The sequence below is a fragment of the Dipodomys ordii genome, unplaced genomic scaffold (genome assembly GCF_000151885.1).
Source record: "Dipodomys ordii isolate 6190 unplaced genomic scaffold, Dord_2.0 Scaffold76, whole genome shotgun sequence".
Lineage (NCBI taxonomy): Eukaryota > Metazoa > Chordata > Mammalia > Rodentia > Heteromyidae > Dipodomys > Dipodomys ordii.
The window spans coordinates 4,018,578-4,038,242 of NW_012267292.1; the positions used below are offsets into that span (position 1 = coordinate 4,018,578).

Genomic DNA, 19,665 nt, shown 5'->3' on the forward strand with positions numbered 1-19,665 from the left:
CCTCCTTTGTACAATTACTTAAAATAAATTTTAAAAATTATTTTAAAAAAGAAACTGAGTTTATGTTATGTTTGTTTGTTTAATTGCAGTATTGGGATTTGAACTCTATTCTTTGCTTGCTAGGCAGGGACTCTACCACTTCAGCCATCTCCCCAGACCCTTTTTATCAGATAGGATCTTCTCTTCCCATGCCTCTTGGACAGCAAACCTGGACTACTTATGCTTCTCGTGTATCTGGGATGATTTGGGAGTACCACTATGCTCCACTTTTTTGTTGAGCTGGTTAATTCTCTAATGTTTTTCCTAGGCTGCTAGCTCAAGCCACCTTTGAATCATGATCCATCTTCCTGATCTAGCAGAGTAGCTGAGATTATAGGATTAAGTTATTGTATCCAGCAGGTTTATTTATCTTTAATATATTTAAATGTAATTGTTCAATATTATAAGTGGCTGGTGACTACAGATTTTTAAGCTTAGGTATAGTTTTTAACTCTTTTATTGAGAATTATCTTTCCTTCCACATGTCTTTGGAGAGTTATTTGGCATATTCCATTCTACCACATTGTACCAAGGTATAAATGTTTTTTTATGTGAGAGAAGTATAATAGTTCTTCAGGCTAAGAAATCCTCTGTGTTTTCAACACCAGGAAATTCTTGACTATTAATTCTTTGAACATTGCTTTTCCCAATTTGCCTCCACTATTTCTTATGCAAAAGCTCAATAATGAGACAAATATATTACTTGTTTGTTTTGATGGGGATTGCTCTCATAACTCACAAATAATCACACAGAGTTTTATTTATTATCTGTTCATATGTACATTATTCTTTGTTAATCAAATACCTCAAAATATTACAGTTCTTCACATTTTTTTTGTAGGTAGTGGGGCTTGGGTGCTGTCCTTGCACTCTTCAGCTCAAGGTGAGCACTCTACCGCTTGAGCCACAGCGCCACTTCTGGTTTTCTAGTGGTTTATTGGAGATAAGAGTCCCACAGACTTTCCTGCCTGGGCTGGCTTTGAACCATGATCCTCAGATCTCAGCCTCCTGAGTAGCTAGGATTACAGGCGTGAGGCACCAGCGCCTGGCTCTTCTTTATCTATTTTTATATTTATTTGTATAAATGCATAACTATATAAATTATATATATTATGTAAATATACTATATTATATATAATAAATTATACTATAAAATATATGATATATAAAATGATAAACATATAAATATATTATAAATATTAAAATATATAAATTTTTTTTTTGGTCAGCCATGGGGCCTGAACTCTGGGCCTGGGTGCTATCCCTCAGATCTTCAGCTCAAGACTAGCAGTTTATCACTTGAGCCACAGGGCCACTTCTAGCTTTTTCTGCTTATGTGGTGCTGAGGAATTGAACCCACGGCCTCATGCATGCAAGGCAAGCACTCTACCACTGAGCCACCTTCCCAGCCCTTATTTTTATATTTTTATCTTTATTATTATAATTCTTTAAGCACTAGACAATAAAAGTAAATAGAATTTTTTTATTATTTTCTTATTCTCTTTATTGTTTTTCAACAGTTTGTTTATCACATTTTCATGGTTTGGATTTAACACACAGAATTTCCTGACTGTAATGATTTCATATAGCAAAGTACATTTGGTTAATATAAAAATGTCTTTGCCTTAGATTTGATTTTTCCTAGACTTCTATTTAATAAATGTTCATGTATTTGTTCATTTTATTTTGTTTTCTTCTAACCAAATAATCAGTCTTTTCATCTTCAGTGTCACTGTAATACTACATTGAGTAAGTTAAAAAAAAACATGATCCTCTATTAAACTCAGTTTCTGAGTATTTGAATGTTGAAGGAAAGATAAGAGCAATAACATTTATCACCTAAATACTTATTGTTCTGCTGTATGTCTACTTCAAAAGTACATAATGCTGCTCAATGTTCTACACTTTTCTTTTCTTTTCTTTTCTTTTTGGTCTGGTCATGGGGCCAGAACTCTGGGTCTGGGCGCTATCCCTCAGCTCTTCAGCTCAAGACTAGCACTCTACCACTTGAGCCATAGCACCACTTTCGGCTTTTTTTTTTCTGCTTATGTGTGCTGAGGAATCGAACCCAGGGCCTCATGCATGCAAGGCAAGCGCTCTACCACTGAGCCCAGCCCAACTTTTTATTGCCTCACTTATAGAACATGATGTTGAGTGAATGTTCTCCTCGGTGAATGCTTAGTGAATAGTGAGACAGGAACAGGTTAGGAAAAATGTAGGAGTTAAGAGTTTAAAACTTGGATCAAAATCCCTCACGACTTTCTAGATGTTTGAGCTCTACAATTCCTTTAATTTTATCCAATTTTATATATCTCACAAGTTAGATTAGAATAACATCGGCTTCCCAAGGTCATTGTAATTATTAGGAATGCACAAGAATGAAAGTCTGTATATGAAAAGGAGTTACAGTAAATCATGACTATTGTTAGCAACATTTAGTTAATTCCAGTGGTTTTGAGACCCAAGAGTTCACCTGTTGGGTTAAAAGAAGTTGATGAGGAGGCATTGAAAGCCCAGTTTATGGTAATCCAAAATCAATTATTTGCACTGCATTGGTAAAATAAAATGCGTTGTGATTTTTATAAGGATAGAAGACTGTCAGTTTGTAACCAAATTGTTATATCAGGAGCTCATTATATACTATAATTTGATATGTTCTAAATCGAATTATAATTGTTAATGTGAAATTCGTTTTTATTATATATTTGTATGAATGTGTGCGTATGTGCGTGTATGCTACAATACATCCTATTTCCCAAGTTTAAGAATATGCATTCTTTTCTGGATTCTGAGAGGACTTTTTGACAGAAATGACAGACCACTTAGTATACATATTTGTGGATATTATCATTAGAGTTACATAAGAATATATACATCCTGGATATGTACATTCTGCTTTCAAAAGTCCTAGTTCCCATTTTACATTAAAGTCAGAGTTCTTGCAAAAGTAGATTGATCCCATATCTACCCACTCATCTGTCTCTAGTTGTTAATGTATAAAGAACTGGAAGACAATGCCAGTATTGTAAATTCTTTTTTTTTTGTCGGCCATGGGGCTTGAACTCTGGGCCTGGGCACTGTCCCTCAGCTCTTCAGCTCAAGGCAAGTGCTCTACCACTTGAGCTACAGCGCCACTTCTGGTTTTCTGGCACTGTCCCTCAGCTCTTCAGCTCAAGGCAAGTGCTCTACCACTTGAGCTACAGCGCCACTTCTGGTTTTCTGGTGGTTTATTGGAGATAGGAGTCTCACCGTCTCTCCTGCCTGGGCTGGCTTTGAACTGTGATCCTCAGATCTCAGCCTCCTGAGTAGCTAGGATTACAGGCGTGAGCCACCAGTGCCCAGCTCAGTATTGTAAATTCTTAAACAGAAACTCAGTAAGGCCACTGTTTCATATAATATAACCTCAGAGAAGAGACAAAATGAAACTTAATATAATGAATGATTGTGTCCATGTGTCTCAATTACTTAGCAATCAGTTATGAGCTGCATGGGCAGGAAGGTATATTCCAACACTCTAAGTAGTTAAAAGTTCCATTGTGGTTCTAATTGCCTATTTAATTCCTTGAATACCAATGTGCAATTAACATTACAAATAATCAAGGTTAAAAATATAATTAATGCAAGTGTGATTTAGTTATAATTAAACCAATTACACAGATATGTAGCATAATAAGGGACTTGCCGACCATTATGTGGATGCAAATTTATTCATCCTTTCAAGAGCAGCTATTTGAATTTCATTTTCTAATTATTTTTTACAAATGATGAAATGGAATAATAAAGGAGAAAATCAGTCTTTTGGGCAATGCAAAGGTAAATCATGATTTTTTCATTCTTTTCAAAGTTCTGTCTATTTGGTCCATATGCACTTGTAAATAAAGAAGTCAGTGAGGAGAAAATGTAGGTATGTCCACAGTCAACAAAAATACCTGACTTCTCACTTTTGTTACTATAGGAAAAAAAATCACTGACAGGACAGCAAAGAGTGAGTCAATTGCTAATGTGATTTCCTTTCAGAATGGTAAGATAATAGGCCCAACAAGATTTATATACATGAACCTCAAATATTCACTTAACCGATGCGTTCTATTTCTATCCTTGAGCCTCATTATGTGTGAATGTTGCTTTCACCCACTGGCATAAACCAACAAAGTGATCAGCATCAATGTATTCTCTGCACACAGACAGCAATAGTTATTGCCATGGATGTGCCTGTAGGGAATCAGGAGAGGAGATATAGTCAAGAGGGCCATGCAGGGCTAACTCTGGATATAGCTGATCTCCACAGCTGGGCTCAGGCAGCCTCTGTATGTGCCCGTGTAGAAAACAAAGGGAAGCATGACTTTTCTACTCCTCTACATAGGACATGGGGCTTTTATGGTGAGCACTGCTTCTAGCCCCAAGTAGCCATAACTTCCAGAAAGGTGAAGTTTGAGTGAGAAAAGGAAGGTTACTACCTGATCCCTTATAACCATACTTGAAGCTCTGCCTAGCAGACACAATAGAGGGCCTTTTATTTCCCATTCACTTGAGTTATGTACAAAACATCACTGATGCATTTTGATGCTTTCAATGGTTTTGTCACAATATCTCTTGGGCAAATGGTTAATAAGAGTTGAGCACCATTCATTGCTCCTTTGTAGCAATACTCACAAGACACGATGTTGGAAATCAACCTTACAACTTGGGAGGAAGGGGAGTGGGAGAGAGGGAAACTGGGAGAAAATGAGGCAGTGGGTAGCAATGTTAGACAATAAATGTACTCATTACCTTACCTATGTAACTGTAATCCCTCTGTAATCCCCTTACAATAAAATAAAATTGAAAATTAAAAAAAAAGAATAGACAACTAGCCAGGTGAAGTAGCTCACTAGCTATTTAGGAGGCTGTAATCTAGCTATTTAGGAGGCTGAGATCTGAGGATTGCAGTTCAAAGCCAGCCCAGGCAGGAAAATCACTGTGAGAATCATATCTGCAATTAACTACTCAAAAAATCAGAAGTAGACCTGTGGCTCAAAATGGTAGAGAATGCTAGCCTTGAGCAAAAGAGCTCAGTGACAGCGCTCAGGCCCTGAGTTCAAGCCCTACAACTTACAGGGAAAAAAATAGGCAACTAGAAGGAAACTCAGGAGGAAAAATGGTGTTTCTAAATCTTTACTCCACAGACATGAGGGCATTCTAGGGACTCTTGGGCTTATTATTTTATTTAGTAGGAAAGTGATTTAGTTTAGATCATACCCCAGGGGTGTCCGGATGACAGCACGTCCTGAGCTCGGATGAATTTCACCATTCAACATTTTGAACATAGTACTCTTCCCAGCTCCATTCACCCCGAGGAGCCCAAAACACTAAAGGAAAAAAAATAAAGTTCAATGAAACATGATAATACACCTAAAGTGACTTTGGAAACATCACTTTAGTTGAGTCAACTTTGAGAGAATACTGTGCTATTAAGCACACTTTGAACATTATTGTACAGTGTGATTTTATAGATTCTACATATTCTTCATTACTTTACGGGTTAAAAGCTATTTCCAGAAACATCATGGAATTGGAATATGAAAATGTTAGCATTCATTTACAGACAAATCCATGCATGGAAAACTGAACAGAATGAGAATTGTAAAGTACCTCAAATTAAGCAGAAAATTATACGTCTTTGAAAGTCATCACATCATTGGAGTAGATATTTTCCTGCTGCTTCCGTTTTTGAACATTTTAAATTACTTTCTAAAAATATTCCATTTCAACCTTCCATATGTAAGTATATATACCCATATGAGTTTGAGCGTGTTGTATGTGTGTATTTGTGGGTGTGTGCAGCAGTTGTATTTCTTCCTTTTCCATTGAAGAGGTGGTAAAATTTTCCAACTCTGTGCCTGGAAGAATGCTGATATGAAGGAGATTACTTCTAGTTTGGCATTCTGACAATTTATTCTTGGTTTAATCCTGTTTTCTATTCCATGTAAAAGATGACCTTTTGCTCCCATTTCTAGGCTTAGTGTCTATCTTATACCTCTGCATATACTTTGCAAGTTTCTACCCTGGGACCCAGGTCTTTGATTCATTCCAATCTCCTTTGAAGATGTTCATTTTCTGAAGTCTAGGAGCTGGTGTCTGCTGGTATAAACTGGCTTCCTGTTTTCTTCTCTCTCTCTCTCTCTCTCTCTCTCTCTCTCTCTCTCTTTTGGCTTTTCTTATAACCTGGAGAGTGGATTCTGGATTCTGGATTCCGCCTGCCAGTGGCATAATCCTGCTTCGTGTCTCTGGATATTACATTGGCCACCTAGTTCAATCACCATGTTTTTCAGTTTCCCTGTATCTTACCCATAATGGGTGCATCTCACTCTACTCCCGTCCTGTGCCACTGTTGTCAGACATAGTATACCTGAGTTGGACATGCCAAGATACACCAGCAATAGCCTATCAAAATCATCAGACACACCTGCCTTCTTCCTTCCTATACCATCTCTGCACGTAAAGCACCAAGAACAATACCATGTGTATGCTTTATAATTTTATCTTGATATGAGACAATGCTTATGCTCCTGTAGAACACCGTGTAGGCTTATGGTCAAAGTACTTATTTCAGTCATTTCTTTATTTTTCACAGGCTCTTACAAAGCACTTCCCATCTGGACTATCAAATAGTGATGCTCATAAATGCTTAGAGAAGAGAACTTAGTGTACATTTGTTCTTTAATGTTTCAAAGGTCCAGGTGTTGAAGGAGGATCCCTAAGCCATGGTATGAATGAGAGATGGTGGAGCCTTTAGAGGATGAGGCCTACTGGAAAGTTTCAGTTCACTGGGGGTACTGAAGGGGATGTTGAAATCAGACCAGATCCCCTTTCCTCTCATCTTAGCACCAGTTATGAGATGAACAGCTCTTTCTGCCACACGCTCCTGCCAGGATATCTGTGAGATGATATTCTGAGCCACCAAAGCAATGAGGGCCAATGAGTCATGAAGGGAAACTGCCAAATCTACAATCTAAAAGGAATCTTTCCTCCTTACAATTTGATTGTCCCCAGTGTTTCCTTACAATAATGGGAAAGTGACTAATACACACACACACACAAACAAATTTAAATAGCATCCCAGATACATAAAATTCAAGTTTTTCTTTTCATTCTTAGTTTAAAACTACTACAGAGAAAAAAACAATTAAAAATTAATATTGATGTTAATTGACTTTGAAACAGGGGTGAAATTTTTCCTAAGACAAATACAGTTACACAACTAAAAGCAGCAGAAATAATAGCCACAAAGCCAAATATATCTTTAATATTTTGTTATTTTCTGCTGGAAATCATGATTGTGGGCATTAGGAAATCCCTTGATTGCTTCAAGTTGATTTGCTGGATTTTCTTTCACTTAGGATGATCATCCATGGGATAAATACTCTTAGTTCACAGGGAGAGTATGACTTTCAATCAGAAAACAATATAACATACTTTGAATTTCTCAGGAGCTTGAAACAATACACATACAAGGTGTTCTTTTTTTCTCAGTTAATTAAATGTAATCATTTCCAAGGTTGATTTCCTTTTGTGTATTAAGTACAAATCAAGAACAATTTATACAGCTTCTGTCAGTTCTAATTAAAGATTTCTACTAGAATTAATACCATGCTCATGAGAAATGTCCCCTGCTGTGGCTATGAGTATTGAACTTACCAGAGCAGCATAGTACTGAATACTAAATGGACCTAACTGGGCACTCAAAGCAAACAAGGTTGGGTAAGAGGAAGAATTTCTTTAACTAGCTAACTATACAGATATATAATATAACCACATATAAATATATACATATTATACATTTATAAATAAATAATATTTTCATATATTATATATCTATAGTTACATATGTATATGTTTATAATAAGTATTAGATATATTTGTAAATATATTAATATTTAATAATTTATAAATAAACACATCATCCTGCAACACAACTCTTAAAAATCCAAAGTCAGCTGATATTTTCAAAATTATGAAAAAGAAAAAAAATTGTGAAACAGGAGATGGAGGTATAACTCAGGTGATAGAATGCCAGTCTTGAGCACAAAAGCTAAGCAAGAGTGTAAGGCCCTGAGTTCAAGTCCCAGTATAGAAACAAAATCTGCTGTTGATTAAGTGGTCACTCTTTGACTATGCAAAGAGCCAAGAGACTTTTTTTGTCAGTCGTGGGGTTTGAACTCTGCACCTGGGTATTGTTCCTGAGCTCTTCAGATCAAGGTGAGCAATCTACCACTTGAGACACCGTGCCACTTCCCAATAGACTTTTATTTCATCTCAGTTTCTGTAACTTTGTAAGAAGGCTGCTTTTAGATGTGAGTGCAGACATTCTGAAAATACTACAAGCAAATCCGTTCTTAGAGTTTCATGGGTTCACAACAGAGCAAAGCTAAAGCAAAATACTTCTTTACCTCTCCTTTGGGTATTCCCACAGTAACATCTTCCACAGCAGTGGTCTTTTTGAAAAGGCTTCTGTAACTTTTATTAAGGTTATATAATACAAGGATGTCCCCACTGGTCCTTCCTTCAAACACTCTCGTTTGCTCTTTTTCCACATCTCTATCCTTTGAAAACTTCATGGTATGTTTGAGGACAGTGTGACCCCTTTGAAAATAAAGAGAGGATCAATTGACACCTAAGCAAGTACACTGTATTAGAGAGATTTATGAGGATAGAAACAGAGCACATTGGCTCTTTCTAGGGCACCTCAATCTTGACATCCTGATTAGCAGAAAGAGTCAACCTTCATTCCTTAATTTAAATCAAATATACAAGTTAATAAAAGACATTGAAGTACATCTATCCAAAAATGATGTTTTTGATTCTATGAAGAACAAAGTTGTTTGGGACTTCATGCTAGATGTAAGAAAAAAATCAGGCTGGGAAAATGGCTCAGTGGTAGAGCGCTTCCCTTGCATGCATGAGACCCTGGGTTCGATTCCTCAGCACCATGTAAGCAGCAAAAGCCAGAAGTGGCACTGTGGCTCAAGTGGTAGAGTGCTAGCCTTGAGCTGAAGAGCAGAGGAACAGCCCTCAGTCCCAGAGTTCAAGCCCACGACTGACAAAAAAAAAAAGAAAAAGAAAAACAATCATCCCATCATAATAAATTATCAATTTTAAAGGTACTTTAAATGGTTTATTTGGTAAAAGAACATATACAAAAAACACCCAAATATGATAAGCTTATGGTATAAGTTGAAAAGAATTCAGTAATCAGTCAGCATTTTGTACAAGTCTTCTATACTGTAGTAAGATAGCATCTACCATTCTAAATCTGAGCTACACATTCCTCATTATGACTTTTAATCTGGTGTATTGTTTTTTCTTTTGTTATTAGTACTAGGGCTTCAACACAGCCTGGGTACAGTCCCTCAGTTTCACTCTAGGGAAGCCTTCTGCCACTTCTGGCTTTTTGCTAGTTAATTTGACATTAAGAGAATCATGGGATTTCCTACCTGGGCTGGCTTCAAACTGTAATACTTATAGCCCAGCCTCCTGAATAGCTAAGATTACAGGTAAGAAATGCCAACACCTGGCTAATCTGGTATATTTTAACTTTTACGTTAATTTCATTTCCCCTGTAACCCACAGATTAAATAACTACTCCTGAGTAAGTGTTATACCAATATCCACTACCTTGTTTTCACATGCAATATTGTGAAAAAAATCACATTATTAGGTAGGGAGGTGGGTAAAGGAGCCTAATTGTGCAATCTTTTGCAATTTTTAAATTATGTCAAAATAAGTAGGTATTAAAATCCAAAGACATAGCATCACCCTCAGCCATTCTATCTCCACTAAATGTATTAGTTTTCTATATCTGAAGTCACCATTTGGCATTTTTAAAAGTATATTACTTCAGAAACATTATGAATAAGATAACTAGATGTGCAAAAGTATATGTCACCATTGTGACGTATGTAATATGTTGTTCATGTCACATTTGAAAGTATGAGAAAGACTCTGATGAGGGGGTACCAAAGGTATTATCAACATTCAATTCATCCATCTAAGAAGGGTTACAGGATTGTCATCAATTTGTACAAATCCATCACATTTTGTATTTTTCTGCTTCACAGTATTTGTTTTCTCAGATGACCCTCCACCCTATGCCAGCCTTTCCAATGTCCTTTTTCATTCTAACAGATCATGTCTTTGTGTCCTCCTCTCCTCCATTTCTACAGTACCCCCACACCCATAATTCTTTTCTTCATGTAAATTAACTGAGATGCTTTTACATAGCTCCTGATTCTCAGCCAGAGCTACTCATCTCAGGGCTCCAGTGAGGAACTCAGCTATACATATCTGTTTAAATCTCTTTGATTCATTCTGGTGGATGGAGAATGTGTGACTGAGATTACTTCTTGTGGAGGTCCTTCCCAACAATCCACACTCCTAGTACCTCCAACTCTGCTCGGCCATGTGCCACTCAGCCATCCTCCCACTGGCAATCACAACAAATGGCGCTTATCCTGCAGAAGAAGGATCCAGATGGGCCTTGGATATAGCAGACGTCCCCAAGTATCAGCATACCTAACATCTGGGCCACCTTCCTGGCTGTTGTGCCTCAATCAGCACAAGATACTGAGAGCGTCTCTTCTCCAGAAATGAGAGGACAGAACAGGTGCAACTTCCCCAAACCACCCAACCTGGGGAGCAATAGGACATGGCTGGGATGCTAATAGAAACCTGGATTCTTTGCCAACAACTAAAAACCAGCACAAGATTTCAGGTGGGTGCCAGCACATGAGAAGGGCAGTTGTGAAGTGGGCCCCACAATACTCTCCCTTCTAGTGCTGGTGACTTCCATGCTGCTTGGATGGGGAAAGCAGTCTCTGTCTGAACCCTGTGCATGAAGCTGGGTTTTCCTATTCTCTTCCAAGATTCAACCGAGAATACCATAATTTTCCTGCAGGAAGGGGTTTATCATCAGGTTAAGATCATTAGGATATAGATACTATAGATATGTCCTCATTAAGAAAGAGATGGTTATGGGAAGCTGAGAAGTCCAGCTGATAAGGCAACTAGGGAGAGAGGTGTGCTGGTAGCAAAGTGAGAGAAGCAGAGAAGATGGAGGCACAGTTCTCCATGTGGTGTGGAAGGAAGGGTCAGGGAGAGCTTTACTGAATACAGCTTGTCAGGCTTAGAGGGCATTGCTACGAAACTTGGACTTAACCATTTTGAAGAGGAAGCAATACTAGGGTTTCAATTCAGGGCCTCACCTCTTATGAGCTATTACTTGAGATAGTCCATCAGCTGGTTCTTTGCTTCTTGAGTCTGGCTTGGAACCACAATCCCCCAAATCTCAGCCTTGTAAGTAGCAAGAATTATAGGCATAGGGCACCCATGTCCAGATGCACTTTAATATATATATATAATTATGTATATTTGTATATAATACATAATAATTATATATAATAACAACTATACATAGCTATTAGTTATCATAAAGGGGATGTACAGAGGGGTAACATTACACAAGTCAGGTAATGAGGACTTTTCTTTTTGAACAGTGTCACTCCTTCCCTCATTCTCTCCCAGTTTTTCCCTCGCACCTCAACCCACAAATTGTATAGCTCAATTTCAACAAAGTATCAGGTGTATCACTGCTGTATTTATTCACCCTTTTTTCCCACCCTTTCTATGCCCCAGACAAAAGGAAAAGAAAACAAAACCAGCAACAAAAAACCCTCTTGTTTCTATTTCCATCATTTTGTATGATCAAATGCACATAAGCAGTGATTAGTAATCTCTCTCGAGCTGGACTTGAATACAAAATAGACTGGGTTCCATGATCACTGTGATGGTAATCTTACAAGATCACCCACCGACTGGTGTCGAAGCTAAATTATGTTTCTGTGTTTTACATTGACATGCAGCAAAAATGACTACTGAAGATATCAAAGACATTACTCCAAATCCAGTTCAACTAGTATGCTCTATAAAGTCAAGGTAATACAGCAAGAATTCTTATTGAAGTCTTTTGGTACAGTAGGACGTAACCTGAAACGTGCCAGAGGGGATTCTGCATTACAGGTTTTAAAGCAGATTGAATCAATAATGGATATCACAGAATTAATAATGTTTGAAAGGCACTGAGGACTCTTGCCTGAATTTGGTAAGCTATTGGTTATCTACAGATTCCCAGAATAATTATGGCCAAATGCAAAAGACTTTTGGGATTTGCATTCAAAATGGATTTCTATGTTTGCAGCTTTAAAAAGTTATGAAAGGAAAGGTTGTCATGAAAAATGGAAAAGGAAAAATTCACAAAAGAATCATTGTAAAAGATTAATAACATGGCATTACATCTTTAATAGGCTCTCCAGCAAGAGGGTCGTAAAATTTTTCTCCCCATAGAATCCTTCTCTTTGGGCTGGGAAGGTGGCTCAGTGGTAGAGTGCTTGCCTTGCATGCATGAGGCTCTGGGTTCGATTCCTCAGCACCGCATAAGCAAAAAGAAAAAAGCTGGAAGTGGTGCTGTGGCTCAATTGGTAGAGCACTAGCCTTGAGCTGAAGAGCTGGGGGACAGCGCCCAGGCCCGGAGTTCAGGCCCCACGACCGGATCCAAAAAAAAGAATCCTTCTCTTTGCTGGAGGTTTGGCACAACTGGAGACTCTTGGCAAGCAGGAGATCAAGTCAAACCAGTACCACACACACACACACACACACACACACACAATTAGGTAGAAAAAATCCTTCCCTTTACCAAAGTTTACAGGCAAATCAGTAGATTTGCTGTGAACAGACATCATTGTGGACCCTACACCAAATAGAATGTATTTCCTCTTAGGTTTTATAAATGAATTCTGACAATATTTTAGACATCTGTGAAAAGCTCTCTTAAATCCTATTCATAGAAGGTGTGTGTATGTGATGTACACATACATGTACACACATCTACACATTCACATACCTCTCACAGCATAAAATTGCCTCCTCACTCAACCAAGGTAAGAACCCAGCATACAAAGGAATAGGATCTGGAAAAGGCTTGATGTATTCTGTACTGAATTTTTATACCTTCCTGCCATCCGGAGCTAGTCATAAAAAAATTACTTTATAATATCAACCCAAATTCACCTGAGGTGCTACAAAGCAAGAGGGGAAACTGTGCAATTTCAAAGTGGAAAATACACTGATACAACTAAACAACTGCAAAGATTATCTCATAGGCTGCCACCTTATCTTTTGAAATTCTTCCTAGGGAATTTGGTGACTCACACTAATCAAAATAAAAAGGAAATGTAAAATCCTCACTTAGTGGTACCATGCACAATTCTGGTCAGACCCATTGCTTATCATGCAACCTCCAGGATGAATCATTTTTTTCTCCTTTTTATTCAAGAGTGACTGGCCTTCTGGATGAGCCCTGTGGAACATACCTTGGCCGCCACAGCAGGTCCCAATGCAGCAGAAGCCTCAGGATGAGAAGAAGTGTTCCCTGCAAGGCCAGTACTACATAGATCCAGCCCAGGAAGCTCATCTCAAAGGGACTCACATAGGAATCGATGCCAAAATTGTGGGTCAGGTCATATTTGATCTGATTGTAGCAGAGTTCTATCAGTCCTTGTCCCAGGCAAAATTGAGGGAAAATAGTGAATACCCACTTGAGCACATTGTAGATGTTCTGTAAATTCTGCATAAAGAAAGAAATTTAAATTAAAAGCTAGTTCCCAATGTTTATGACATCTATGAGTAACTCTTTTTTTCTCCTTGGTTACATGCATACTCTAGGTCTTTCCTAATCCAATTCTCAAAACCCAATGAGCTCAATAGACAGCCATCAGACCAAAGAGGACTGTGCTTGAGATCTAATATCTAATTATATTTAGCTTACAGTGGAGCTATTTTCCTTTTTTTCCCTTTGGAATGGAGTTGTGTATCTTGTCCTGCTTTTGTATTTTAGTAGTATGAGGAACTATGGTTGTGGGTATTTAAGTAACACACAATTCAGGCTGGGTATAGTGGCATGTGCCTCAACTAAATTCCCAGATATCCTGGAGGCAGAGATTGGAAGAATTATGGTTTGAGGCCATATAAACACCAAACCCATTTCCACCAACAAGCTGATATGTCAGATAGATGGGAATCTATGTAGGAAGAGGTTTGTGGTCCAAGCTGCCACATAAAGAAAGAAGAAAAGAGAGAGAAAGAGAGACAGAGGCAGAGATATACAGAAAGAGAAAAAAAGAAGGAAAGAGAGAAGGAAGGAGAGAGAAGGGGGAGGAGAGAGGGAGAAAGGGAGGGGAAGGAAGGAAGGAACGAACGAAGGAAGGAAGGAAGGGTTACCGGTTCATTCTGAGTCCAGAATAAATGCCAAATATATGTAGATATCATTATGAAATGAAGAATACATATGAAAAAGGAAATATAAATGATATAATAATAACATGAAATAAAAACATATACAAAGACATACTGAAACACTGAACACAGTGTTTAAATATATCTGAAATTCCAATATCTGTCATATGTTTTTACTATCTTTGCTACCTGATGAATATTAATTTTTCCATCTGAAAATTATTACAATGTTAATCAATTGTTCACTATGTGCTTTTGGTAAGTTATTATATCCTTCAGCTTCATTGTATTTTTGTCACATTTCATGGTTGTGATAAATATGCAAACTATTAAATATGAACTAAGTTGCCAATGAAAAATAGTCTCAAGAAATTGCTTCATGAGGACAAGCCACACTAGAAGAGCAATGACTTAATTCCAATCTTCTTGTTTCAAAGCCAAGGTGATTCCACTAAGAAATACAGCATTTGGGCGATGTTGTTCTCCTGAACTGAACTATAAAGCAATTAACCCAGAAAGGCCACATTAATAGAATTACCAAAGCAAACCCTGGAAATACCATGATGATTTAGATGTATACTTTATAGTCTTTCCTTTTCTTTAAATTATACACCTGATCAGAATATGAATAATCATATTTTCAGGAAGAGAAATCACCTTAATCTTCACATATAACACACTATTATATGTATTTAATCCTAAATATTAGATATTAAATGTACAAAACCATTCATTCTAATTCTTACTTGATAATGTATAGACTTTTCCATTACAATGTGAATCTAAACTTCACTAGATTAAGTGTATTTTAGTTTGGAGTACAACAGAAAATTTAAATAATAGAATCTACTTTCATCATGTGGTTTGTTGTCTTTTATAAAGAGATAGAAGAAGGTGCTAAAGCTTCATTCAGTCTTCCCTTAGCTTTTCTTTAACTTTCACTAGTTATTCATTTCAATTAGAAGGGTTTGTTAATTCCACTTTATATAAAATATATTCCTGTATCAATTAATGGATCACATAAAAGGGTTTTCTATTATTACTGAAGATATAGCAACAGCAGAATCTTGTACCTTTTAGCTAAGGAACTGATAATTAATGAAATTATGTACTAATGGTGATGACTATATCTCATATTAAGGAATTCATGATGGTCTCTGTATAAGCATGAACACAGACACTTGAGATTTAGGAAAACAAAGGTAATTAGAAGTCTGCACCTATGAAGGGCATATAGCCACACAAGTTCAAGAATAAAAAGAAAAAGAAACTGTGGTTTGTTATTGCTTTTTCTTACTTTCTTTTGTGCCTGAACTGAGGCTTGAACTGAGGGCTTCCTGCACTTACTCATTTTTTTCATTCAGCTGGCACTCTATCGTGCAGAGAATGTTGAAATCAGCCATGCCTCCATTTCTGGTTATTTGGAGATAAAAAAAAAATGCCAGTGCTGATTTCAAACTGTGATTCTCAGATCTAAGCCACCTGAATAGCTGGAATTATAGGCATGAACTACTGCTGTACAACTTAATAATAGTGATTTGTGACTCCACTGACATCCTTCTAGATGCAACAAAGTCTCACCAAGGGGAGAAAGATGATCCAGACCTGTGTTAGGACCCAAAGTGCATTATCTTATTAAGTTTGTAACAATGAAGTCAATCACATTAACACTGCAGGTTGTATGTACAATGGGTAATACTGCTTACACAAGGTTTTAATTCTGACCTGAGAATCCAATTGCCTTCCTAGGCTCTTTCATTAATTGTATAAGAACATGTTTCTCCATATAATTTACAAGTGAATATCAAAGGAGGAAAGGAAAAGAAAGACCTAAGAAAATGCAATAAGATGCCATTTTTATATATTGCCAATTGGCTCTGAAATAAACAAAAAGCAAACATTACTTGTTGATTTTTCTTTTTTTCAGATGAGCAATGCTATTTATTATATACTTAAAGTATAAAAATATAATAAATAAATAACATATAGTAATATGTTTATATATTAAATAAATGTTACATTGTCATGAATAGAAAGGCTCCTAGCTAGTGCGTCTAGTTGATTCTTCTTCCTTTTCTTTTTAGAGCCAAATCTTCTTGGACCTTGTCCTCTAAAGTGGATCCTTTTTCTGACTCCCCGCTCATTGGGATTCTTTACATGGATTGAATTTCTTTTTTTTACCATAGTTCACAACAATCTTGTTTTAAGGAAGTTATAGGCTACTTCTGCTGATTTCAATATTCTCTGCATGTAAATTCAATAAACTGTTCCATAAGCTCTCTATTTAAAGGCCCAGCATAGTCATACAGATTACTGTCAAACTTGACCTATGAAATCACTGGCATAGTTTCTTCCTTTCATTAAATATATAATAGATATTTCCATACTTCATTACATTACACAAGACATAACAATACAAAATACTGACCATCATCTGAGAGTGTACTAAGTCTTCTAAACCTAGCCACAATTAGTGAACCTGACCTAACTGGATGGCTCTCAGTCCCTGTATCATGGTAGATGAGACCAGAAATACATCTTGCAGCTAGGAGCTGTGTCCCTTTGCTGCTCCGCGAGTTTCTCAGACCAGCTTTGTGCATAGAAAGTTCCCAAAAGAACTGCCAAGGAAATGGAGTACAAGTGAACAACAGGGTAATCAGAGGTGATTAAAAAAACAAAGCAGGAATTTAGAAGGACTGAAATAGAGACAGGAGAATGCAGAGTCAGCAGCTTTTTCCTGCTGCTATACAAGGGCATGGCAGAGGGTGGAGGAGTTGAGGGATGATTTAAAGCAGAAGCCAAGAATTGGGACTTCTCAGTTGGGAGAAGAGGGGTGCAAGGAGAATAGCAGGAAGCAAACAGAACATACCTCCAGACAGACTTCAGCTTGACATCAGTGCTTATGCAAGGAGTAGTCTGTCGATGGCGGTGGCCTGTTACAGACAGAAAAATGCTTCCTGGCCAGGCAACACAAGCTTGGAGAAATTCTCTGCTTAAACTCTTGGAAAGAAGTTAAACTGAATTCCTGAGTTCTTTTCAAAGGCCTCAAGCAAAAGGGTAAAACAGCTCAAATCATTCTCTAGTTGTGTTATAGCTCAAGAGCATGATAAGTATTTCTGGTCCATTCTACATTGAAGAATCCAACCCAGTATAAAGTGATATATGGACAGGGCATATTTTATGATATTCATGATTCCAGTACTAATCAGTAGTTCTTTTATTTTTGTCAGTTTGTCACAAAGCCTGGACTTGGCTTTTGGAAACTCTTGGAAGGTTTTTTTTTTTACTTTATTGTTGTTATTGTTGGTTGCAAGGCTTGAACTCAGGGCTTAGGTACTGTCCCTAAGTTCTTTTGCTCAAGGCTTGCACTCTACCACTTTGAACCATAGCTTCCCTGAAACTTTGTGTGTTTATTTTGGTCAGTCATGGGGCTTGAACTCTGGGCCTGGGTGCTATCTCTCAGCTATTCAGCTCAAGGCTAGTGCTCTATCCCTTGAGCCACAGTGCCACTTCTGGTTTTCCTGGTGGCTTATTAGAGATAAGAGTCTCATAGACTTTCCTGCCCAAGCTGTCTCAGCCTCTTGAGTAGCTAGGATTATTGACATTAGCACTGTCATCCAGCTCCCTGGAAGTTTTTTATTAATTAGAATCAACTTTATTTTCATTTTAAGAATGGATACTTTTCTATATCACCAGTGAATTCCAGTAGGCAAAACATAAAATTAGCGTGCATCTAGATATGGCTCATATGTATTGAACCTTTAGTCTCCAGTAGGTGGCGATATTTTAGGAAGTTCTGGAAACTTTGGGAGGTGGGATCTAAATAGAATTGGCTCCTTGTGGGATGTGTCTCCTTGTGGGTTGTATCTGGTCCACAGTTCCTTCTTAACTCTCGGCTTCCTGTCCATCATAAGTCAACAGCCTCCTCTCCACATGCCCCCACCATCATGATGTTTGGCCTTACCCTGGGCCCTAAATCCACAAAAACAAGGATTATGGGATGAAATCTCTGAAACTAAAAGCCAAAGCAAATCTTTCTTCCTTTGTTAATGTCAAGTATCTTGTCCTAGAGCTGAGAAGCAACCTATACCCCGATCTGCCACAGAAATGGGAAGTTAATCTCTACACAACCCCATTCTCCTCTTCTAAAAGGAAACACTGTCACTGACTGACCTGAGCTTTGGAGATGATGGCCAGGAGCCTGGGCATGGTGGTCATCACCATGGTGCACAGACCAAAGATGAAATTCAAAGAGATGTAGGAGATAAAAGCCACATCTGGACTTGAAAATATCCTGGACATCAGATACATCCATGGAAGCATGGCATATCTGAAAAGGAAAATAGAAAATTTTCATATTTATCTTCTTATATTGATCCATATAACAACTGAATTATAGATGTGATTTTATTGGCCTGTGATTTTGTTGTGGTTGTTGTTCTTTACTTAGTGAAAGAAGATCCTATGGTCTTCCACAGACAAAGCACTCTTCTGGTGCCTCTAAGGGCTATTGGGTTAAGCACTGGGTGAAGTTGTGTGCGGAACCTCCTCCAGCTCCATAATCTGTAGAGAGTACCTGACTTCTCCACCATTTCACCTAAAAGGATGCTACTTTACTAATCCACCCTAGTCATGCAGGAATAATGTCTATTTGTTATCTTAAGAATTAAAAACCACAAGAATACAAAAGGCTACAGAGTTCCCTATAACACTGTGTTAAAAATAATTAAAAGTTTAATTTCTAGAATCTATGTGTGTTGAGCTGTATGCTGACAGTTCTGTGGTGTCTCCTCCTCCTCCTTCTCCTCCTCCTCTTCCTCTCCCTCCTTCTCCTCCTCCTCCTCCTGTAGTTCCTTTCTCCTCCTTCTACTTCTCCTTTTTCCTCCTTCTTCTCCACCTCCTCCTCCCAGAAGATAGCACCATAATTTTCCTGTCTCTCAAGTAGAGTAGCTGGCCTGAATGAAATTGAGACTATGATCTCATACCTACAGCTGATCTATAGGTGAAGCTGATCAGGGTCAGCATGTCCCCAAAGGTAGGTAGTAAGGGAGTATTGCCAAATATCAAAAGATAAGACACTGCTCCACATCTCTAAAATAAAACTTTCCACTTTCCTATCTCTCCACAACCGTAGTAACCATTCAGGCTACTTTCTGAAACTGACAGAAAAAAAAAGAGATCATCTTAATGCATTCCAATAAAGGAAACTGACACTTTAAATGATAGTTTCAAAATAAGCAGAGTAATCACAGTCTTTCCCAGGAGACATCTCTCCCTGGAGCCCCTGCATGTTTTCTACTC

At 37.7% G+C, this 19,665-nt stretch overlaps 1 protein-coding gene across 1 annotated transcript in view; it reads right to left on the reverse strand.

Moving 5' to 3' along the window:
* The window catches only part of Abca13 (ATP-binding cassette, sub-family A (ABC1), member 13), a 394,418-nt gene that overhangs the window by 94,092 nt on the left and 280,661 nt on the right, over positions 1-19,665 (reverse strand). Inside the window, exons 52-55 of the mRNA XM_013024383.1 lie at positions 18,538-18,694; positions 13,443-13,696; positions 8,469-8,661; positions 5,278-5,387 (exon numbers count right to left, since the gene is read on the reverse strand). Coding sequence (XP_012879837.1) covers positions 5,278-5,387; positions 8,469-8,661; positions 13,443-13,696; positions 18,538-18,694 — 714 coding nt within the window. The remainder of the gene's footprint in view (positions 1-5,277; positions 5,388-8,468; positions 8,662-13,442; positions 13,697-18,537; positions 18,695-19,665) is intronic.